Here is a 23,181-nt window from a genome sequence, read left to right as displayed (position 1 = left end):
CGACAAGAGACAATGAAAGGGGAAAAACTCGGAAAAGTACCACCCTGTCGGATTCCATCCACAGCCAATAATGGCCACGGGCGTTGCTTTTCGGACGAACAGCGTCGCACCAGTCTTCGAGGCTGCGTGGCACGCGAGTGACGCTGGGAAGCGGCCAGAAGCTCCGAGGCTTACTGTTTTGTACAATCACGCGCACGCGCATCCGACGCAATACCGTCTTTGCTTTGGTGAGCCGTTGCCTCGCCTTCTAGTATGGATCTACCCGTAGGCTCTTAGAACAGCTGACTTGCAGCAGCAGCAACCTTGCGCGTCATCTGCGCAAGGTACCTTGTCGCGTAAAGTGCGGTGCTTTTAGGGTGCGGCAGTGCGGGCAGCGCAGATACTCAGGTAGGTAGACAACCAAGAGGACGTACGGTTTATTTACATAAACATGTACTAGCAAGGAGGAGCACAGTTGTGACTGACCGCCTCTTTGTCCGATCCGGTCAACCACTGCATAATGCTGGATAAATATTAAAATGCAAAATTAATAAAAGAAACGACGGCGCGCCTCTCCCATCCACCAGTCGTCTTTGGGCGTCAGGGAGGAAATGTGAGATGGATGGCTGGGGGTGGGGCCAGTTGGGCAACCACACAGACTCTGACTGATTGACCAGTGGCCATGCCGTCACCAGACCCAGTTCATGAGAAGGGGGCATCAGGTGAGTGGATGCCGTCAAAAGGCGAATGCAGGCGAAATGCTGGGATTATCTAGGGGCGAGCCAATATGCCGTAGCTGAGCATTGTGGCGACTGCAGCCGCTGCTCTTCGGGATAGACCGGTGTACATGGTTGGCTGGCAATGTGCTGCAAACTGCCAGGGACAGAGATACAGCCCGGATCAATGTAGGCTTGGTTTTCTTTCCGTGCTTTTGCCGCATCGTACTCCTCTTGGACAAGTGGCTGTCTATCGTGTGGCAGCAGATCCTGTAAGAACCCGCGTCAGCGGCCATGGCGCATGGCTAGCTAAACAACTAGCTTTAGGCCAAGCCTGTCGCTATCAGCAGTGATCAATATATATATTAATCTGTAGTAGCAGTTAAACTGCGTTTGTCGGTGCAGACGATACTATTCCAGCGATCCGACCAGGAATGTGGCCCACGACCCTTTTTCCGTCCTCCCTCCTGCAGGCCCGATTAGGAAGCTCTCTGGAGTAGTTTGTTCCTCTCAAGGCTCAAATACCCGGCAACTTCAACACCTGAGACATGGCACTCGAAACTTGGCAAGAAAAGTTTCATTTCAAAACTTTGAACATATGATTTTTCTTTTCGCGCTCCTTTGTGTATCAGCCAGGCTCGAGCACCCCCTGCAGGACCGCTGTGACTTGCCCTGATCCTTCAGCGCAAAGCACGGGGTCTTTCCTTAGCGTACGCAATTGACCTTTTTTGTATTACAAGAATGTACGGATGAGGTTGCAGGAAATGGAGACGGCAACTCAACATTGGAGCATGGAGAATAAAAAGGGATTGCTTTGTTGTCGCAATGACCATTACTCTGGCAAGTCGCCGTGGCTCAGCCACAAGGCATATGCGTTAATTCACCCTGCGGAAAGGTCCCTCGAACATGGCTGGCCGCCACTCCTGGTGGGGTAAACCCCGCGAGGGTCATGGCTTGCGACCAGCGGATATGGCTCTCGAGCTTGTGCCAGGAAGCCCATGGAAGAATTGGCGCATGCACTCGAATGGAGTGCTATGCATCGCTGCCCAGTCTGCCAGCTCGACACGCAGGCTGCTGCATGGCGGGTATGCCAGCGCTGCTTGTATGCAAGCAGGTAGGCAGGGTATTATATCAGCGATAGCGGAGATGAAGGAGGTTACCATGATTCAAGCTATACCTTTGAGGGTAGCTCTGTAGCAGAGCGAAAGAGGCAATTTGCTCATAGTCTTGTCAGTTGCGTTGGTGCGTCTAGTAGTCCAAGTGTGCGTAGGAAAAGCTATGTCTGCATCGTTATACGCTTCAATCTGAGAGGGACGCTGCAACGAGCAATTTGAGTTTCGGCATAAAATCCTAGCTGCGATTTACCCCTCCAGGTCCTGGCGCTCACGCGTTGCACCATCTGTGTGGCGCTGGCCTGCCTACAAACCCAAACTGCAGAAAGTCTGCTACATTATTAGGAAGTAATAGGCTCACCGGCTCTCAACCGACCAATTGGTCCCCTGTAGCTCAGTTGGCTAGAGCGTCGTAAGTAGCTACCTGCCTCTTAAAAAGGTGTCAAGCAGCACGCTAACAACCATACCAGAGACTGTTAATCTGAAGGTCGCAAGTTCAAACCTTGCCGGGGGAGGACCATCCCTTATTTTTGTCCTTTTTACCATCTTGCCCTATTTGATTAGCTTACCAATAGATTATAACGCAATGCCAGTTTGTGTATGCATTTTTATCTAGCTGTAGCTTAGACTGTGTTGAGATGTGATATTACTTGCTATCGCACTGTGCTTAACTTGATTGTACCTTTTTTTTTTTTCGACCAGTTAGTTATTGACTAATGTGCGGAGCTTCTTTTGTGGTTTAGTGTTGGTTTTCATCCAGTCCGTTTTAATTGCACACACCATACTGCAGTACTGCCGTGAAGCCCTTCTCTCGCGTACATGTTGCTCCAGATTATAAGTACCAGAAGCAAGGCACCACCAAGAATAATAACGGCCAGACGAGGCAAAAGCACAGCAAAATACATCATGCACACAGTACCGACAGTGTGCAGACGACCACGATAACCAACAATAATAAACGCGTATTCCCCCCATCACGCGTGATCCCGTCATAATAGCCCACCAATGTAGGGTAACGTGCATTTACCCGTAGAGACCCGTGGATAACAGCCAAGCGAACAGACGCTGCCAAAACCGTTAGTACACTTTCCTAGCCACAGCAGCAAGCTCAGAAACTCGATGATCGGCAAAAAAAAAAGAATTCGCAGATAATGGCAAAAACAGAAGGGGATGGTCCTCCCCCGGCAAGGTTTGAACTTGCGACCTTCAGATTAACAGTCTCTGGTATGGTTGTTAGTAATCATGCCTTAAGCGAGCCACTTGTGGGTGGGTAAACTTACGACGCTCTAGCCAACTGAGCTACAGGGGACCAGTTGTTGAATGGCGGTTTGCTATTTTCGTATAGGTGCTAATTAACAAACCGTTATATTTTGGAGCCTCTTAAATTGTCTCGGTTGCTGACGCCTCAACCTTCAGCAAGAGAACGTATATGTAATCAGCCACGCGTAGCTACGTTGTTATAAAGACTATGTCAATTCCCCGACAATTCGATCTAAGGGTCTGCTTGCTGTGCAGGCGAGAAGACCGAGAGGACTGAGAAGACGGAGCATGGTGCTGACGTTGAGTCCTTGTTCAGAACAACACACACTGTACGTATCCACTCAAACGCAGTAACTGGCACGAAAACAGACCCCAAACAAGCAAACAGTAAAGTGGGTTTCAACAAACCAGAAGAATGCAGCATCTCTACGCGTACATGCGATGTTGTTGAATTATACGCCTATATAGCATAGCCGCAGCTGTAAGCAATAATTCATGTTCCGAAGTCCTATCACCGGTAGTGTTCTGCCCAACATCTGTCACCCTGCACTCAACTAACATGACAGCCAGACCTTGGTATGCCACGGAAATCAAGCATTATGAACACCGACGACCCAAATGGCGACCTTGGCAAAGCATGCTTCGAAGCCTTGAAGGCCTGCCACAACCGGAACATTATATTGACAGGGCGTGAGCCGCAAACAAAGTGTATCTGCAAAGCAGATTCAATAAGACTAAAGAGGGAGTCATGCGCAGTCTGTATCGCCGAGAAGTTTTTGCAAGAAGCCTCGCGTTTGCTACTACCACGGCAGTTGCACGATCTTATTGGGTTCTTGACGCAGCAAGACATACCGGCTCTGGATACTGCAGACTTACAATCACTGAAGAATGCCAAGATGAAAGAATTCTACTTGGCTGAAACGGCAGCTTCAGGTCAAGACGAGAGACGGCTTGCTGATTCTAGTGGACCAGAAGATGCTGAATTGGGTATCATTCTTCACGTCCAAAGTGAGGATGATGTCATTGGTGCCTTCTGGGACACCCGCAGCGCGACCATAGGACTTATCGATGAAAAGGGGGTAAACCCGGAATTGCATTTGGGTATGACTGGCATTGGCGGGCAGATGATTCTTTCAATGTCTCTCGGCACCCAGGCTGCCCTGCGGCGCAATGGGGACGGCAAGTTCGCACTCTTCATGACCAATTTTCGGTTGATATTCTCAATTTGCTACCACTGCCTTTCGTCCTCACTGGCTCCAGCTGTGTTCGAGAAAGTATCCGGAAAATATTTGGCCCAAACCTTGTCTCGGTAGATTTTATGCTGGAAAATGCTATTGCGCCTCACTCTGCCACACTGCGGTTTGATATCGAGTATAGGCTGCGCCGGGTGCGGCGACTTTTTTGTCACGTCCACCACCCTTCTTCAGGTTTTTTGCGACTCAAGACGTCCGAAAAAGCACGGCCCTCCAGATTGATGCCGAAATGAACTTCAGCCTTTGGCTGGTGGGGCGGCCATACGACACAGACGCATTTGCGCGTCACTACGTCTTCGCGGCGCCTCGAGCAAAGAAAGCAGCCCCGCTACCGGAAATGTGGGCATATGTCCAGAGAGAAAAAGAAGAAGGGAGGATCTTGACACAGGATGACTACTCGCCATCTTTTCTGTCCTGGGCTCGCCGATTCCTAGGCAATGCTAATCCTGGTCTAGTGTTAGGGACAGGTGAGTCGCTAGCTGGCGCAATCGCCAGCGAAATACGTCGACGACTGAGGCTTGGGGCACTGGAAAGGCATCATTCCTCAAAAGAAAATGCCCCGCTAGTAGATGAGCTGGAAATAGTCCCCCCCCTCGACGAAACCTTGTCGCATATTGAGAGGAAATCATTTGCGGATGAGAGAAGCATGGACGATGATGATCTAGCCCCCAGTAGAATGGCAAATTTCAAGACTCGAAACAGCAATACGCAGCCATTGCATACCCTTCACAACTCACCAGTTACAGTACTGGGCTCAGGGACTATTAAATTGCAAAATCACGGCACATGCGGTCTTACCTTTCGTCTTGGTTGCAAGACTGCGAAGAAGATACTGAACCTCGGAAAAACGCCACAAATTCAATTATCAGCAAACGTGATATCGATATCTGTCGACGAAATGATTGTCTACCAGAAGCCTATTGATAGGCTCTTGGCTTCACCGAACGGACCGGCCTGGTTTAGCCAAATCATGCACGAGATGAACATCAAGAATGAGATCTATGCAGGTGCCGCAAACGCACCAAAACGGTGGATTCGTGGAATTGAGAACGTCGCTCACAATCCAGCTCCCGGTAGCCACTGGAAAAATGGGGAGCTACGACAAAAGCTACAACAGGGTGGCTATTTTCATTGTGGCAAATCACATATCAAAGGGAAGCCTTATGGAAGAATATCCTTCAGGAATATCCAATTATGGATTCCAGAGGAAGCAGATATGCAGTCAGTATGGGTAAAATGCTTTTTGGAGCCAACAGGAACTCAGCACGGCTCCCAATGCTGCTCCTCTGGACCACCAGCAGATCCATGTCGACGTCTTGGGATCCAAGTGCGATATACGGAGACTCGTAGCGGATGCTCGAAGGAACAATGGGGGACATGGAAAGGAGACAAAATCGCCAAAAAATTGAATTCTCTGGTGGACTTTTTGGAGAACCGAGATGACGATTGGAGTGAAAGCCAGCCGCGCCGATTTTTGGATCGGAATCTGAGCCGGGGCACGAAGAACGTGGCTTATTCTTGAAGACTCATATCGAATCAATCCTAAAGCGACGTTGTAAGATTACATATTGTTAGCAGCTTGCTTCTGATAGGCTGCCGTAAGTATTGGCTATCACTTGGTCTACGCAGAACAAACAGTACGATTGTAGCACTAGCATCTGCCGCCCAAGACGTTGCATAAATTGCTAAATAACTGAGTTGGAGATTGGAATACGATGAAGAAATAAATCGAACATGCTCGATCCATCGCCAGCCGATTGTCGTCTCACCGCCTCTATTGCTGTCCCAGCGCAGCAGGTAAGCCCCCCCGCCCACCTTCGCCGCCCCCGAAGGGCGCAGTTGAGGTCTCTCACTATAGCGTCAGCCCATGCGGGATCAAATCTCTTGACGAATAGCACTTCTCACCAGACGTAATTAAGCAACGGGCACGAGAGGCTTCTCTCTTCTTCTGCGGAAGCGGGGGACCCAGGTGTCAGGACATGTAAGCATTGACCCACTCTGACCTGACAGCGGTCAGGCCTGACTGTTCTCAATTTTTTTTTGTTTGCCTTTTGTCTCCAAATAGGACACGATGTAGTGAGATTGGGTATTGTGGTGCATTTTGGGCCGCTGAGAAAGTGGCGAGGGGCGGCGAAATGGAGGGGCAGCAATGTCGGGCTTTGGTAGCTGTGACGCAGTCAGTGACCTGCAGGTGTGCGCTGCCGCCTTTGCGCCCCTGTTCCAATTGTCCGAGATATGACCCAACTTGGGCCGTTGTGTCTGTTTATACTTGCATAGATGGCATGTAACAAACGGTCAATTGGCAAATCGCGCGCCCACGCTGCGTGGCCCGGAGGCCGGACGGACTGCGGCCCCACCTCTCCGTTCTCAACCACGTCCCTTCCGGAGTGACGTAGAGCAACCTCGTGTAGGGTTTTGCAAATTGAGTATTCGATTTCCATGAAATTGTTGGATGGTATTTTTGTCTTGTACGATTCTTTATGCTGGAGGCCTCTTACCGCCGCGGAAACGCAGTCATCTCGTTTGACACTCGGCCAAAGCCTTAGATGCTGTTGCCATCTGGGGACATCATGTCCAATTATGCACACATTTCATTTCGCCAACTCTCCCAATATAGAATATCAAAAGAATAGTCTCTATAATTTTCTTCTACATATAGAAAATCTGCCACAAGGCATTTTTTCTGATCCTGGACTAGCTGAGCGCCATCCCGCAAAGCAACCAAACGCAAAGACCCTGCTCAGGGGGGACGCGTAACCATCGTGGCTATGCCACCCAGAAAATCAGAGGTCTACAAGGCTGCAGACGCAGACGAAACCCCTGCTACCGGTTCCTGAACCGCAGCCAACCCAAAAATTCTCGATCTGAATCTCAGCCGCCAAGGCAGACTCGTTTGATTGACTAGGTATACACCCGCCCTATACGCCCTAGTTACCCTCTCCAGTTTTTATTGGGGGAGATTAAAACTCCGGATGAGGCAATATTGAAACGCCATGACCTTCCATTCCTGGATGTGAGCTCCTCGTATTGGTTTTCTTTGCGTTTTGTGCCTTGTTCGAGTAACGCCGCTCCGAGGTGAAGCTGGAGACGAGACTATTGTCTTGAGACACTCGGCAGTTCGTTGGTTCTGCCAAAACGACCATCTGCCGAGTTCCCAGGACATGAGAAAGAAACAAAGTGCGTGCGGTTTCTGAAAATAGAGTGTATAATTCGAATTCGTTAAACTGGGTGGTATCTATACTGGAATCCATCTATAGTAAAGTTCCCTTCGTCTTGTCTGGAATAGGCCATCAGTCAGAAGCAAATAAAACTCCATCAAAGCTCATAAATAAACAACAATAAGAATCCTCCGTAGAGTCCTCGTGATATCCTGGTTTGTAGAAACGACTTAGCGGAGCAAAATCATCCTATACCACAGATTACAGCACCACAACGCGCTATGACACACGTGGGGAAAAAAATCAATGAGAATCATATCAATCCTCATAATTAAACGCCTCATCACATCCAAACACGGATTACTCCGCTCAGAATCTCATCTTTCAACGCCCGCCCATGTCGCTGCTGTATCCCACCTCGCCGAAATTTTGCGACATGCCGCCTTCGCTGTAGCCTGTGCCCGGGCCGCTCATGTAGCCACCGTCGTCGCCGTCGTCGTAATCGCTGGCATCAAAAGACGAGCGCCCACTAAGGTCGTCTTCCATGCCGCTCATCTCAGGCGCCGACCAGTTCATCCCTGCGAGCGCGGGGTACTGTGCTAGCAGAGCCGCCGGGAAAGTGTAGTTTCCGTTGCCATCGACAGGGTATCCGGTGCTGGCATCTATTGCCATACCAGGACCAGCCATGCTGGCCATGTCCTGTTGCATGCGCTGTTCTTGCCATTGCCGTTGGCGCTCAATCATTTCTTCATCTAACAGCGGCTTGATGCAGATACGCCCCGCCTCAGATCTGAAATGACGACCCAAGGCATCCGCACGTGCAAACCGGCGTCCACAGCCCCATTGACCGCCTGCCTTGAGCTCGCCCTTGCAGACAAACTTCTTTTCACCGGAATGCAGACTCTCGTGTCTCTTGCGGTCGTGTTGCCTTGCAAACGCTTTGCCGCAAACTGTACAGACAAAGGGACGCTCGTCTGTATGTGTTCGCAGATGAGAGCGTAGGTTGTAGGCTCGTGTGAATCGTTTTGGGCACAGGGTACATTGGAATGTGGCAGGGTGCTTCTGCACTCGCTTCGGTCCTCCACTTTCCGAGCCGCCTTGATAGTCGGGATCGGCCAAGCGCAGAGCAATCACGTTGTTGGGCACGGCGGACGTGGATTGTCGTCTGCGGGCGGCAGAGGACTGTCGGTCGGCGGGCGAGAGGGATCGCGAGACTTCCTGGCGGGGAGCTAGGTTGGAGCCGAGCGTGGCGTTGACGCTGCTCGGCCTAGGCTTTACAATAACTCCGGGCTGGAAGGGGTCGGTTACGGACCGAGGGCGCGACTTGGGACGGCCTGCATATTTATTAGCTGTGCACAATGGGAGAGTTTGTAAAGCAGCCATACCTCGGTCTGGCGGTAGCAGCGAATCTTGGTCCAATTGAGCTTTGGCAGGATCAAAGCCACCAAGCTTAGCATTGTTGGCAGGTGCAAAGTCAATATTAATGGCAGGAGCCATTTGCGCCATCTCCTGGCTGTTTCCGACAAAGGTGCCAGAAGGATCTTGAATGGTAGGGTATGGGGGAATATTATAGCTAGGATTTGGTGATGTCTGGTAGTGCATGTCCGGTAGAGGCTGAGCGCCAATGCGAGGACTGATGGCAGGGCTGTGAGAGGGACTACGGCCGTCGCCAAGGTTGAAGGAGCCCATTCCAAGCACCTCTTGGTACATGCTGCCGTCAGAAGCTCTTTGCAAAGGCGAGTGGCCAGAGCCGTCGTCGAAGCTGTCATGTACATTCACATTGGGCGAATGCGTGACAGAAGACACATCAGAGTACTCGGACGGCGCACGACGGTGGCCGGTGAACTGAGCACCGCTCCACTCGTTGATCTGGCCAGGCAGGAGGGCTGCCTCGGGGCCAAGAGAAACGTTTCTAGAGTGAACATTGGGCGAGGAGAACTGGTGATGCTGGGCAAAGGATGGCGAATGTTGCGCCGAGCTGGGCGAGTGCTGAGACTGAGGAGAAGTCATATTATTGAGTTCGACCGGGCTGAGGCTGGACGATTCGAAGAGCGGCGTGTTGAAGTGGTCGCCTTGGTTTGCCGAGGCCGGGAAGAGGGAGAAGTCGCCGTCGGCAAGATTGGGCGCGAGAAAGCTCTGCTGGGGCTGGGAGGTGAAGGCCAAGTTGTTTGCGCCCGAGGCTGTTTGCTGGGTGAAGCTGGCGGAGGGGTCAAAGGCGGCTGGGTTGACAGCGTCAGCTTGGAACGATTGCGACTGCTGCTGGGAGGACTGGGATGTCATGAAGCTATCAGCAAAGGACGAGTCGAAGCTCGAGTCGGCGGCAAACTGCTGCTGTGCTTGCTGGTCGAGAGACAGGTCGATGTTGGAGTCAGAGGTCGGCGCAAACTGGTTTGGCGACGGCGAGTGCGCTTGATTTATAACAGACCGCTGCGTCTGGCCGGCAGCAGCCGACGGCTGGCCATCGTCCTGCGACTGGTGGTCCATGCCGGGCGAGGATGAGAGAAAGCGGAGCGCCGTTGGAGACGCTTGGGGATGTTCCGGAAGCAAAAGGGTGTACCTGCGTATCGGTAGATGGGGCTTGACGAGAGGGAGGAGGAGCAGCAGCAGCAGCAGCAGCAGCAGGAGGAGGATGTCGAGGTACAGGCAGGGCTTGCCAGATGCACCGCGGGGGCGTGGGCAGAGGAAGATTTGGGGAACGGGGGTGTGAGCTTGGATGCGATGACTTGTCCAGTGAGGCAGATTTTCGAGTCAGCCTTCTACGGCGCACGCGCGCCGCGGGAGTTGGGTGTTTTGGTGATGTATGTCGAAGGAGGCTGTGCAAGCAGCTGTGGTCGCGACAAGCGGGTTAGGTTTAGGTGAGTCTGCGTCGGTGGTTGGCTCACACAGCCCGGGGCCGCGTGGAAGGGGAGGGGTGTTAGGAGCACTCTCTCGGCTAGGGATGAGCTTGCAGCAGGAGTGCGATGAGCGAGGATTGCGGTGCGGCTTATTGTTCGGTTCCGTGAGGATGATGAGAGGAAACCAAGACGAGACGAGGTAAAAAATAATTGGGTGGCTTTCGAAACGTCACTGGTAGCGCAGCAGGCTGGTTGGTGGTGAGGGGAAGAGCTAGGTAGAGTGCGCTTTTAGGTACCTTGTGGTAGCTGGCTCAGGCAGAGCAGAACCTGGTTCACAGTGGCCCAATGTCCCGGAACCTATCAGGAGAGGCGCCAGAGTACTGAGTAGAGATTTCGCTGTCCCAGCGGCGCTAGTAGAGGGGTGTCAGAGCTGGCGAATGTCGTACAATGGTACAATTTTTTTTTACAGTGAATTGCCGCTACGTAGCCTTGGCTCTGTCTACTCATGTTTCCGGAGGCTTGCCGCATCTGGCCCAACCGAGTGCCTCGCTCACGGAGGGGCTCACTGGCTCAGTGAATGAATCACGGTGTGGGTTTTGGATTAATGAAGGCGATGCATCGACCTGCGAGGCTAGAGAAGAACTGGAAGCTCGGTAACAGAGCCGAGACAATAAAGAAAAAAGAGGCTACATTTGGCCGAAGTCAAACTGAGGTTCAAGATTGTGATGGAGCGCATATTGATACATCACCAAAAAACAAGAGCGTGGGAATTGGACGGCGGGGCATTTCTAGTAGACTGGCTGACTGCCTGCCTGCCGGGTGGGGCCTGCTACCAGCACTCGGGCCATTTCCACAGCGCTGCCTGCGCCTGTAATCTATACCAAGGTAACAGGGCACGCAGGGCTGGCGTCCTTTGGTCCTCCCCTGTAGGTAGGTAGCCTTCTGCAAGGCCTGTAGCCTTGCGACGCCAGTGCGCTGATTCACGACGCTAGTGGGCGATCAGGACTTGTCCCTTTCAGGCTGAGGACGACGGGTGCTTGTGTGTTGGAGGGAGTGACAAAAGTAAACAGCTAGATTTGTTCTCTCGAGGCAATGCGTGAGCGACCCGTGATGCAGAAGCGGACTCTGCTCGCCGTCGTCGTTCATCTTTCAATCTATTTCGGTGGAGTATTGGAGACCAGAGACCTGCAGTGGCCAGCCAGCCCGGTGTTATCCATTGCCTCGTCAATACGCGGAGCGCCACAGCGCATGTAATGGACATGTAGGTGCTCCGTATAGTTAAGCGCTAGCTACAATGGGGCATTTTGATGCATCTTGCTCATGAAACCAGTCAATAGTCACAACCGACACGCATGATGAGCAGGGCGAAACACTGAAGCGCCGGAGAGTCGTTACGTTGCACTACCAGTGCGGCCCTACGGCTCCCGACGGCCCCCGGCACCAATGGCAGCATTTCAGTCTCTGGCCGTTTTAGCGCAGCGCTACCTCGAAAGCTGTTGCCTTGTTGGGCAGGCGCTGGGGAAGAAAAACTTTGTTTCCCGTCTTTTGGCATTTTGATGTGACGACAATTTCCAATTTCCCACTACTAAACCCTGGCTATGTTCAGAGCGGAAGGGAGGGGGAGGGGTGCGCATGAAGAGGTGATATCGAAACACCAGACTGCGCCACTTTGATCTCGGCCTTGTACACCCTTTATTTTGGGATGAACAACAGGGCACACATCCCATCTTGGTTGGCGGTTATGGCGCGTACACCAAGGCCTCAAGCACTGGGTGCGTGCCAGAATTAGAACACACACACACACACACGCAACCTGCTCTTCTACCACGTTGTTGGTGACGACTGATCGGTCTCCGCTATCGAGGAGCGGCAGCCCTATCGCGTGTCGTTTGACAGCTCATCGGATGCCAAATCCAGCGCGTGCCAGTCATCAGTGAGGCAGATTCAACGGGTGTCCATAATTGCACGTTTATTCCTGCACCGATATGCGCTATTGAGCATGCTCAATCTCTCCTTTTCTTGCATCTTTCTTTACAGACACCCCCGAGCTCCTACACACCTAATTGAACCAATCGACATGGTCCCATTCACTTGTCATGACAGCAAGAGAGCACGGCAGCAAAGTATACCCAGCAAGCACAGAACGATGTGGCTCCACGCAGTGACGCGTCCTCTTTCCCCACGGATGCCCACCCTGGAAAAGCCGCCAAAACGCCCGGCTTGCTGGCTCACAACCCGCGAGTAATTGAAGAGTACAAAATGTCGTGGAGATTATGTTAGTAATTTCACCGAGAATATCGGCCAGCAACCTTTCACTAGTATCTGCTTTCATGGATAGGAAAACTTTAAAAGGTTTTTTTTCCTGGGTATGCTATGGATCATGCCCACGTCTGGCAACATCATCTCCGCTTGCCAGATCACCAATATCATTCACTGCCAAACCACCTGCAGAATCCATAAACGCCTGGTGAGTAGTCGTCACTTGCTTATTGGCAGGCGGCATTGACAGTGGTGATGCATGCCATCTCCACACGCCTTCCCGGTGTCATTCATTTCTGTGATATTTGGGGCCTAGAATCCTCCTGTACATGGAGGGTGGTGGTATGGGCGCAGCGTGTTGCCGCACGTCGTATTATTGCAGCTGTGCTTATCATAGAGCGATTCACAGCTCGATACCGCCTTGGCATCCTACGAGACACTAGCCCAACACACTGAGTTTGCAAGTACACTGTTTCTGCTATATGAAGCCAGCGTCACACAATTCTTCCCTATTCAACCTGAACGCGTTGTACGACACATCCCTCCACATCATATCCGGGTATCCCCACTGAGAAGAAGCTCCCAATCGGCCTCCCCGATACGCATGTGCATCTCAATAGGACAGGGTGCATGCACAGAAGCGCCCTCTCACGCGCCCCCAATAAGACATGTACAACTGGCAAATGTAGGCCGATATTAATATCCTTGTACGGCCCCCCCAAAAGTTGAAGATTACTCGAAACCGGGGAACTTGTAACGCACGACGGAAGCTCGGCCGGGGATGTGGTGCGGATGTGGAGCACCACAAGGCAAGGCTTTTCGCAAGGCGTTTCGGGCCCTGGCCCTGCCGCCGCCGAATCTACCGGGAGGCCGCCGCCTTGAGCCAGGGGGAGCCATCAATTCGCAAGGCAACTGGATTTCTCTTCCAGGATAAGATTGATCTTCATCGTCCTTTTTTGATTCGCATTGATGCTATCCCCCTTTTGGCCTTACCGGTGCCCACCAAAGGAGGCGCACTTGTCGGCCTCCATACTGGTGGCCCGGAGGCAAGTGCCGGAATCGCTCCTTAATCACCACTATAAACGACTTACCGATTAGTTGAATTGATGTTCATGTCCCGATTGGGAACCAAAACAATTCAGGACCTTGGTCTCGGGGGAAAGAACTTTTGCGCTGATGACGCGTACCATGAAATTGAACCAGGGGTATTGAGCAGGAGCCGAGCGATCGGCGTGCAATCCTTGGTCGCGTGTCATCCACGTTTACGGCTTGGGCCATAGGGCTGTGATGAAATTGAGTAAAGTTGGGTATGTCCTTGGCTGGATGAGCCTGAATTTTGACTCATCCCAAAAGCTGTTGTGCTGTCTAAAATTCTATCCATTGACTCCGTGAACAGACGAAACCATGCCTTTCAATGCAAGAAAAAAAAAAACCGGAGGGTAGAACCGCCTAACCCCCAGGCAAACAAAAAGAAAGTTGGCTCAAACAACCTCGTCGCGCTCGAAGCCAGCCGTCTTCAGACTGGGATTGGGTATCTCCTTGCCATTCTTGAACTTGCTAACGAACGGGTTGGGGTCCTCCTTTTGGTTCAGGTTTCCAAACGTGTGATTGACGCCTCTGTGGCCCGCCTCGTCGGCGCGAATGTACAATAAAAGATCCTTCATGGTCTGATGGCCCTCTGGCATTCTCCAGTACTACAACACGTTAGTGCTTGATTCCATTTCGAATAAGCTCCGTCAACTAACCTGAACAGCGATGTCTGGAATGCGAAATTTGGGATCCGCCCAGCGCGGCAGATGGCCCTCTTCGATTTCTTTGATCGATCTCGTGTAGGTATGCACGGCCTCCTCCTCGAGATAGCCGACGAAACGGTGTACAATCTTGGGGTTCACAAGATACATGAGGAACATGCCGTTGAAGAAGACGCCCTGGGCACCGATGATCATGAGCTTCATGAACCAGCCAGGCTCACACATCTTCATAAACGTCAACAGATGCATGCGTTCGTTGTAGCTTTCTTCGAGAAGAGTCTCGATCCAGCCGTTGTCGCGCTTCATGCGGCGCAAGCTGCCCAGATGTCGAAGCATGCCGCCGACCATGCCAGGCACACCAGCAATGCTCTCGAGAAAGACGAATCGGATGAGCTAATTTCGCAGTGTTAGTGCTCTTCACCACATCGTAAGAACTGGCAAGCCAATTTTTCTTTTCATAGTCAGCTTACCCATTGGGCTTCGGTCAAGGGCTTGTCTGCCTCGACGGAGGTTGTGGGATGCGCCTTGTCAACCTGCTGGGCGCGGTCCATGCCTGTCGCCTTGTCCATCCAGTAGCGCGCGAAGCGGACCGTCTTCCACGCCAGCCAGTCGCCAAAGGTGCGCGGCTTGCGGTGGGCGGGCACGACGGCCTTCATCTCCTCGAGGGTGTAGCCGGGATGGGGCCACGCGGCCGGCGTCGTCTGGATCAGGTGTGTGTCCTTGGCGGGGAAGAAGTCCTTGAGCTGCGATACGGGCGTCGTCGAGAACGAGCGGCAGCCGTGGCAGCAGTAGGGGGTCGCGGCAAGGCGCAGGCGCAGGCCGGCCTGTTGCGGGCTCGGGCTGGCATTCGCGGAGACGATGGCTGCTTTGGCGAGTTTGGCAGCCTGCCTTGAAGCGGCAGGCGCTCTTGTGCGCGTAGTGGTGGACAGCATTGGATGCGTGTAGGTGCGTCGGAGCTGCTCTCGATGATGGTGATGATGATGATGATGATGATAAAAATCGGTAGTAAAGACTAAACCAAGATAAAGGTGTCGTACAGAGACAGAAAGCGCGTGGTAAGATTCTGAATTGACTTTTGTAGTGGTGGTGGTGGTGTGGTGCTTTTTGGGTACAGTATTATAAAGCAGTGAACGGCAGGTGTAAGTGAAAAACGGGCTGCAGCATTTATATCATTCTGCAGGAACCCTCCTCGGAAAAGCTTAAGCCAAAGTAGAAGAGCCGCAATGGGTCCGGAATGGATACGGCGAGAGAGTTTTTAAAAAATAAAATAACAACAAGAATGGCCTCAGGGTGTAATCGGGTAAGAAAAACAGGAGCCAAGGGCATCACGAGAACGTCGAAATTTCAGGCTGCGCAGAGCTGAGACGCCGCCGAAAACAGCCAGCGCCTGACCAAGACCCCGGCGCCCATTGGCCCGCTGGGGTGGCAGGCCGGAATGAACCGGCGCTACGCAGAAGCCCTCTGACTCTGACCTGGCTCTCCCGTTCTATTTTCGACGGGCACTTTCTTAACGGCGACCTGAGGCTCAAAAGAGAGGTGTTTTGCGCTGGTAATTCTCTTAAATGGATCATCTGACCATTTCTAATTTTCTTTTCCCGTACTTCCCGCCATGGGGCTTGTCCTCGGCGGACCTATGCACCTATAGCGTTGCCGTTGCATTACGCATCGCCACCAACGCTCGCTAACTCGTAGGTACCTTTTGGCGGGCTTAGCGTGCTGATCAGTACATGAAATGACAGCCCGTGGAAAACCCACTTCGGACCAACCCACCGCCACGAGGTACGCGATGCATAACCAAAACCAGCTTTTCAGAAACCTTTGATTGGGCTGTGGAAGGGCTGACAAGGCCAAGGGGTTTTTTCTTTCTTTCTTGCAATGCCGAAATTACTCCGTTTCACCACAAGGGTCGACCGTTTCATTCTTCCATCATCCTGGTACGAAACCAAAGACTGACTTGCAAGATGGTCTGTGAATAAGGACATAAACCAACTTGTACAAAAAAAAAAAACAGCGTAGAAATCAATTGTGATATATATCCGCTAAAACGCCGGGTATGTGTCTGGCCAGCCAGTGTCATCGTGTCGAGTTGACAAATCATCAAGCATCAAACTATGTACATATTATATTTACAGCTGACGCACCAGTCATGAATTAGTAGGCGGGCACCCAATGCCCAGACCTTGAGCTGCGCCGCAGCACTTCAACCACTTCTCCGGTACTGAGCCCAATGCTCAAGTCAATATTTTCGTACGACTCTCGTCGGTGAGAGATGTGCACAACCGTGCAGTCTGCAAACGATTCGTCCATGATCTCCTGGATCTGCTGGTCCATCTCCGCGTCGAGAGAGCTCGTCGCCTCGTCCACGAGCACAATTTTGGTATCCATGATTTCTCGATGCAGGATGGCGCGAGCAATAAAGAGCAGTTGCTTGTGACCGTGCGAAAGTCGAGCTTCCACAATGTCCGCATCCAGTCCGCCGTGCTTCTCAATATGCGCCCAAAGCCCCACCCCCTCGAGCGCAGCGATGATGTGGTCATCTGCAGGCATGGCTGCGTCAAACGGAAACATGTTGAAGCGCACTGTGCCATTTAGCTCCACACCGTCTTGCGTCAACGTTGTGATGCGCGAACGCAAGACGTTGCGCGGGACTGTCTTGATTTCTCGATTGTCCACGCTGATGCTGCCGGAGAACTCAATCAAGTGCAAGAGAGCCAGCATCATCGATGTCTTGCCGCTTCCAGTACGTCCAATGACGCTGACTTTTTGACCATGCTGGATGCTAAAAGTCGCATTGTTGAGAGCCCGGCGCACCTCCCCGCCAGGACCCCTGTAGCTGGCGGTTACGCAGTTGAAATCAATCTTGCCAGTCGCTGGCCAATCCTCCTCCACGTCCGGCATGTCAGCACGGTCCTGCTCCCTTGGCGCCTCCGCGCAAAACTCCTTGATGCGTGATAGGCCTCCCAAACTAGTCTCAACGCGCACCCAAACCGAGAGGAACAGCGAGGCCGTCGCACTGAAGGTGATCAGATTGAGGAGCGCTAGGCCGATAGCACCGTCCGAGGTCGACTGCGGAAATACCAGGGAAATGCTGACTAGAGTGACTGCGGACACAAATGTCATGGCATCAAGTATAAAGGTCAGCCATTGTTGGATGCAAAATAGGTAATAGTATGGCTTTTGAGAGGAATCAAGACGTTGTATGAATTCGCTCTGAAAGTAATGTTGCCACCCGAAGTTGCGGATGTGTGCCATGCCAGAGCTGGATTCCGTCATATGTGTGATGAGCGGTGACGAGGTTTCGAGCTCCAGGAGACGCAGTTGACGCGACGTCTTGAGGTAGTAGTACTGAACAGTGTAGAGAGCAACGATGAAGAAGACAATAATCGGAGCGGCGTACTTGGCTCCCGAGGCTATGACACCAATGTCCACCAGAACGTTAAAGAACATGGAGAATGTTGCCATGAATAGTGTTGGCAGTGTCTGTGAAATCAAGGCGATATCTTGGCTGAAGCGATTGAGGAGCGAGCCTGCATCGGTATGGGTAAGGAACGACAGCTTGGCCCCCAGAACCGCCTCCAAGAGACCCCAGTGAAGCGTCGCCGACGTCTGCGGAACAATGTGCTTGAAAAATTGCGCGCCGACGATTGAAATCGCAAGGATATCTGACACGCTGAGCGCGACAAATCCGGCAAAATACTTGTTGTTATTTGCGTCAATGCTAAGCCACACGCGCATAAAGATTTGGGGCATTCTCTCAAGAGCGGATGCAATTGCGATGCCCACAAACCACAACGCAAGCATGAAAATGCTGGTTGAATGGAAAAAGTAGCGATAGAGGCGATAGTCGCTCTCTTTCCTCTTAGTGTCGTCGTTGATATCCGACGTTTTTGTGGTGTCAACGGTGGGCGGTCCCTCGACTTCCGTAGGCGGCTGTTCTTCCTCTTTGCCAGCTGGCTCAGGTGTCTGGCCTCGCAAGTGCGAAGGCGCTTTAGCAGTATTGGAGTTTGGGCGAGGAAGCGGCATCTGAATAATATTGCCATGCGGAGAGACCTCAAAGACCATGTCGGCGGCGCCGAGAATGTCCAAATTCTTCGTGGTCATAATGACTGTCGAGTTCCAGCGGCGCAGAAGACCATGTGGCCCTAGCAAGCGCTGGACGATGTTGGTAGTTGTGACTTCGTCCAGAGAGCTGAGTACATCATCAAGGATGATGATTGAACATCGCGAGAAAAGCGCTCGGGCCAATCCCACGCGCTGTTTCTGCCCTCCACTGAGATTGCATCCATTACTTCCCGTCATCGTTTGGTCGCCATCAGCAAGATCATCGAGATCTTTCGCAAGGTCGCATGCGTCTATGACATCGTCATAGAGCGACTCAATAAACGGGAATGCGCCAATGATGTTGTCTTGAATTGTAAGATTTTGAATCCAAGGCGTCTGGGCTGCGTAGGCAATGTGTCTGGTGGCAATGTCGATAGTTCCAGTGTCGATAGGGAGTTCTCCGAGGATAGCGCTTAGAAAAGCTGATTTACCCGTGCCGAGTCCGCCATGGACCATCACGATAGATCCTGTAGGGATCCGAAGAGTCACGTCTCTCAGAATTGGCCCGGACAAATCAGAGGTGTAGGAAATGTGATTCATTTCGATGGCGTATCGCCCTGGCTGCACCGGCGGACAACCCTTTTCATCATACTCGACGCTCTGTGGGGTCGGCAAACCGCCAGTATCACGCTTGTCCGAGATTTCGGGGAGCAATAGGAACTTCTGAATGCGCATCAAGCAGGCCCATCCGCCAGCATAATACGGAAGATAACCCAGAAGCTCGCTGATAGGCAGGGCAACTATCAAAACGACGGCGTATGTGGCAAATGTTTCGGGTACAGTCATGGGGTTGGCAGCTCGCGTCCAAAATCGAGCGCCAGCAAAGACGGCGACTGGAGCCATTGTGTTTCCAAAAGCATCTGTAAAGCGCAGGTCAGTTCAAGTCCTCTTTTGTCTGTGCCCGAAAGCGTGTTAGATTATTGCTTTCTTACAGATGGCAAAAATGAAGATTCGTGCATTGCGTTCGGTCATCGACGTATTAATCTCGCTTAGTCGCTTTTCCTGCAAGAACTTCGATATGGCGGTCGTCAGTCCCATGGCTTTGATGCTCTTGAGCTGGGCCAAAACATTAGAGGTTGAGGCGACACGCGACTGAATCTTCTCGTTCCAGACGGTCCTGGCTCCTTGCATCTTCTTTGAGGTATAATACGTCGCTACCGAGGCAACTATAATCGTAAAGTTTAGTGCGGCCAAACGCAATGAACGTGATAGAATGGACTTACTGATGGTGGGTATGAAGATCAAGAAACAAGCTGCGCCAACGAACTTGTAAAGGACAAATATGCCAAGGCCGAGCTCAACACAAGAAGCCCAGGTAGCATGCAGTCTAGTTAGTAGCTGGTCCAGGCCAGTGATATCTGCCGTCATCAGAGAAACAGCGGCCGAGGCTGCCAAGTCTTCCATTCCTAGTCGCTGGATCTTATCATAGATGGCAACAACTAGGATTCCTCGTACAGAGGTCTTTGCTTGATATTGGAGTCGCTCGGAGATTGCTCTTGAGATCTTTGGGCAGATATGTTAGTTCATGAACAATGTCACTCGAAAAGGCCAGCGACTTGCCGCTAAGCCTCCAAAGATGAGGATCGTAGCGCCGATGAGGCCATTGATTTTGGATTGAGAAATCGTGCCGCTGCTGATGCTATCCATGACACGTTGCATCAGAAACGGTCGACCAAATGAAAAGCCAACGAGACAAAGCCGAGGGAGTACCGGGCTGAGAAGCTCCCAGTAGAGCGTGCGAAACCCGGCTCTGACCAGCGGTCGTTTCGATTCGTTGGCAGCTATAGTTTTCTTCCAGAACGGGGTAAAGCGGTCGAAGAGCTGCTCGGAGCTGTATTTCTGGCCGATCGGTGGAAGATCTTCCACTCTTAGGTTTCTCCGGGCGCCTTCCACCACAAGGCGAGTGACCCATATCAGCATGGAACGATTCCAGAAGCCGCTAAACTGCTCCGAGCCCGCGTTATCACGCATTTTGTCGGAATAGAGTAAGTCGCGCTTAGGCATCTCCTCCAAAACAGCAAGCACGAGCTTAAGCGAAGCAATTGCTATCTGCAGGGCGGCAATAGTACCCAAGTCGCCTCTCATGAAGTAAGACCGAGCCATGGTGATGTCGAAGAGCATGGTGATGGATAAGAAGACGCTCAGCAATGCTGAAGATTGCACGGTATAGATGTGCGTAATGTATATAATTGCGAGGACACAGAAAGAAGCGACGAAGGACATGACAGATGCCGCGAGCGAGACGGTTGTGCGAGCAGCACTGTGCCAAAGAACAAGACTGGCGAGTTGGATGACGACAAGGGCAACGCCAACCACGAGCTTAAGCCAGAGCAGAGCACCCGAGCGAGCTTGGCGAACGGCTCGGGCGGCGTTTAAGAATGCTGGCAGAGCCAAGACGAGGATTCCTGCAGGCACCAGGACAAGCATGGCATGCTCGAACAGGATAGTGAAGTCGAAGCGACCAGCATCGGCGGGGCCAAACTGAGTGTCCATCTCGTCGAGCATCTTGACACCCACGTCCGAGCTGGACCAGCAAGGACGAGAAACGAGACGATGCCTTTCCGGCAGAGTACTAGATGAAGGACGCCTCAGCAGAGAGCATCTGCGCCACTTTGGCTTTTAAGATGTTGGAGGCGGAAAATGGGCGGAGGTGGCCCAACAATGAGACGAGTGTTGTTGGTAGCGCCCATAAGTGCCAGGATTATGAGAACATGGGAAACGGATGATGGTGGGACTGGGGCTTTCCCAGTAAGCCACAGTTGGAACGGAAATGTCGGCCGCAACTTATCGCATCTGTGTATTTGCCAGCTTTGGTCGGGGCTCTCTGGCACGTACTTGCGGAGAAGCATCGAAGAAACGGGGATGATCGAAGCGGCCCGGGGGGACACTGCTTGGCCCTTTTGGGGGCAGGAAAGAGTGGCGTGGCACTGCTTGTGGGGATAGGAGAGAGGATCCTGGGGGCGCGAGCGACCAGAAGAAAAACAAAATAAATAAATAAAACAGTAGACCAAGGATGGTGACAGTGTTGGTGGAGGTGACCGTTTTAGCCTGGTACATTGGTGGTCAGCAGCACTGCGCTGACGAACTGTTTTGCTGGCCTGACACCACCAGATAGCCCAAGGACCAGCATTGACGTTTTGCTCGGACAGAATATTATTATTGATTGGCCGTTGGCAGCACCATCATCACAGGACGCACACGTGAGCACATGCATGGACTAGAAAGAGGGTGTAGAGGAACTTATGACGCGCTGCTCTCTCCGTCGCGTTTCCCACCGAACTGCGTCTTTCCACGTGGACGGGTGGCGGCGGAGGAGGATGGGATGGAATTACATGGCGTCGTTGGGGGCCAGAAATAAGTGAGCAAAAAAAAAAAAAACAGGGCGTCTTCTCATCTCGACCATGGATCAAAGGGGAAGAAGCTGCGAAAGCAACGCCTACTGAGTACGAGGTTTGTGAATTAGCCTCGGATCGGCAGCATTGCCCAGTTTCACTAGAGCCGGTGAAGGCATAAGGACAAGGTGACGAAGGGTTCAAACGGCCACTGACAAATTGTGCGGCAGGGTGCAGTAGGATGCAGAGATACCTACTGGTAAATTGGTAGTGTCCAAACAAGGCATGCAGGCAAGCAGTGGCACACAGAATGGCAAGCCTGTCGGCTGTCAACCACACTACCAGTAGAGATAAATTTAGTTGGTATTGGTGTTTGTTGGTACATTGACTAGTGTAGACGAGGGCCCATTATTTGTTTGGTGGTGCATGGAGATTCCGGTAAAAGCGTAGCTGGATTCGCTGATGAGGTCTAGCGTGTCGCACCCTGTTGCGCAGTGGCTGCTTGCAAAGTCGGCTCGGTCACAGCAGGTATCTGATATATATTGGCACTGCATTCATCAAGATGCTCGTACGTGACTACCACTACACGCACGTTTATTGCCGGGCTCGTTTGGATGCAGCGACTTGCTTTCTGCCTTTGTTCCCCGCACGGTCGGCGTAAAGACAGTCTTTGTCTGCAAAGCCCGGGCATATCTCGCCTTGTGGATGCTGGGCATTTACTTTTGCCTTGCAGCGTAGCATTGGGTAATAAACGAGAATTTTGATTACAGACAACATGCTGGTTGGACCTCGTAAATGAGCTAAATCCCAGCCTTGAATATACCATGTCATGCAATTGGCTCGCTGGCTCAGGCCCGTCTTTTTTGCCGACAAATGCTGAACGAGGTCCTCAGCCCCATAATAAAACAGAAATAGGGCACGCCGGCGGAAAAGAAAAGGCTACGGAGAAAAAGTGCAATGCGCAAAATCCGCTGGCGCTAATCTGTAACGTTAGAAACTTCCTGTCTTGGTCTAGCAGCACATCCTGCATCATGGCTCGGTGGCTCGGTACCACCGGTTATGCACATACTGGTACCAGTACGGAGTACACACACTAGTGTAGACGAGCTGGCAGGGAATCCGGCACTGGCTGGATGGCTGGGTGGTGATGGTGGCACCGGCACTCATCTTGGGTGCATGCAAGAATAATCAAAAGAGCTACAAATGCAGAGGCGTGCAGTTTGCAGTTGTGCAGTGTGCAGTGTGCAGTGCGCAGACGTGCTGCCATCAGGCCGTCGGCTTGCACCAGTCATAGCTGATGTGGACTGCCAACTTCCGTAGTAGGACATGGTTCCGCTCCTCGAATGGCTACCGCGCAATGGCGGGAGTGACCAGTCGGTCAGTGTCCGTCGGTTAATCGTGGCAAACTCGAGAGTGTGTGTGGGTG

At 52.2% G+C, this 23,181-nt stretch overlaps 5 protein-coding genes across 5 annotated transcripts; 2 read left to right on the top strand and 3 right to left on the bottom strand.

The window, feature by feature from the left end:
- Positions 1-3,562: 3,562 nt before the first annotated feature.
- Positions 3,563-4,380, top strand: LMH87_012063 (uncharacterized protein; the record flags this gene model as incomplete). Its single annotated transcript, XM_056201307.1, has 3 exons — positions 3,563-3,584; positions 3,638-3,757; positions 3,824-4,380. 3 exons carry the CDS (start codon positions 3,563-3,565, stop codon positions 4,378-4,380), a joined length of 699 nt encoding a protein of 232 aa, XP_056053073.1.
- Positions 4,381-7,862: 3,482 nt separating this feature from the next.
- Positions 7,863-9,962, bottom strand: LMH87_012062 (uncharacterized protein; the record flags this gene model as incomplete). Its single annotated transcript, XM_056201306.1, has 2 exons — positions 7,863-8,812; positions 8,864-9,962. The coding sequence occupies 2 exons, from the start codon at positions 9,960-9,962 to the stop codon at positions 7,863-7,865; spliced, it is 2,049 nt and encodes a 682-aa protein (XP_056053072.1).
- A 2,730-nt stretch (positions 9,963-12,692) lies between these two features.
- LMH87_012061 (uncharacterized protein) lies at positions 12,693-13,678 on the top strand (the record flags this gene model as incomplete). The annotated part of the gene is made up of 4 exons (XM_056201305.1): positions 12,693-12,779; positions 12,981-13,100; positions 13,501-13,617; positions 13,670-13,678. 4 exons carry the CDS (start codon positions 12,693-12,695, stop codon positions 13,676-13,678), a joined length of 333 nt encoding a protein of 110 aa, XP_056053071.1.
- A 450-nt stretch (positions 13,679-14,128) lies between these two features.
- On the bottom strand, positions 14,129-15,254 carry LMH87_012060 (uncharacterized protein; the record flags this gene model as incomplete). The annotated part of the gene is made up of 4 exons (XM_056201304.1): positions 14,129-14,265; positions 14,317-14,395; positions 14,449-14,715; positions 14,793-15,254. 4 exons carry the CDS (start codon positions 15,252-15,254, stop codon positions 14,129-14,131), a joined length of 945 nt encoding a protein of 314 aa, XP_056053070.1.
- Positions 15,255-16,473: 1,219 nt separating this feature from the next.
- LMH87_012059 (uncharacterized protein) lies at positions 16,474-20,928 on the bottom strand (the record flags this gene model as incomplete). Its single annotated transcript, XM_056201303.1, has 4 exons — positions 16,474-19,283; positions 19,356-19,589; positions 19,647-19,926; positions 19,984-20,928. The coding sequence occupies 4 exons, from the start codon at positions 20,926-20,928 to the stop codon at positions 16,474-16,476; spliced, it is 4,269 nt and encodes a 1,422-aa protein (XP_056053069.1).
- Between the last annotated feature and the right edge of the window lie 2,253 nt (positions 20,929-23,181).

Source organism: Akanthomyces muscarius, chromosome 4 (genome assembly GCF_028009165.1).
Source record: "Akanthomyces muscarius strain Ve6 chromosome 4, whole genome shotgun sequence".
Taxonomy (NCBI): Eukaryota; Fungi; Ascomycota; class Sordariomycetes; order Hypocreales; family Cordycipitaceae; genus Akanthomyces; species Akanthomyces muscarius.
This window is presented reverse-complemented; position numbering and strand designations above follow the sequence as displayed.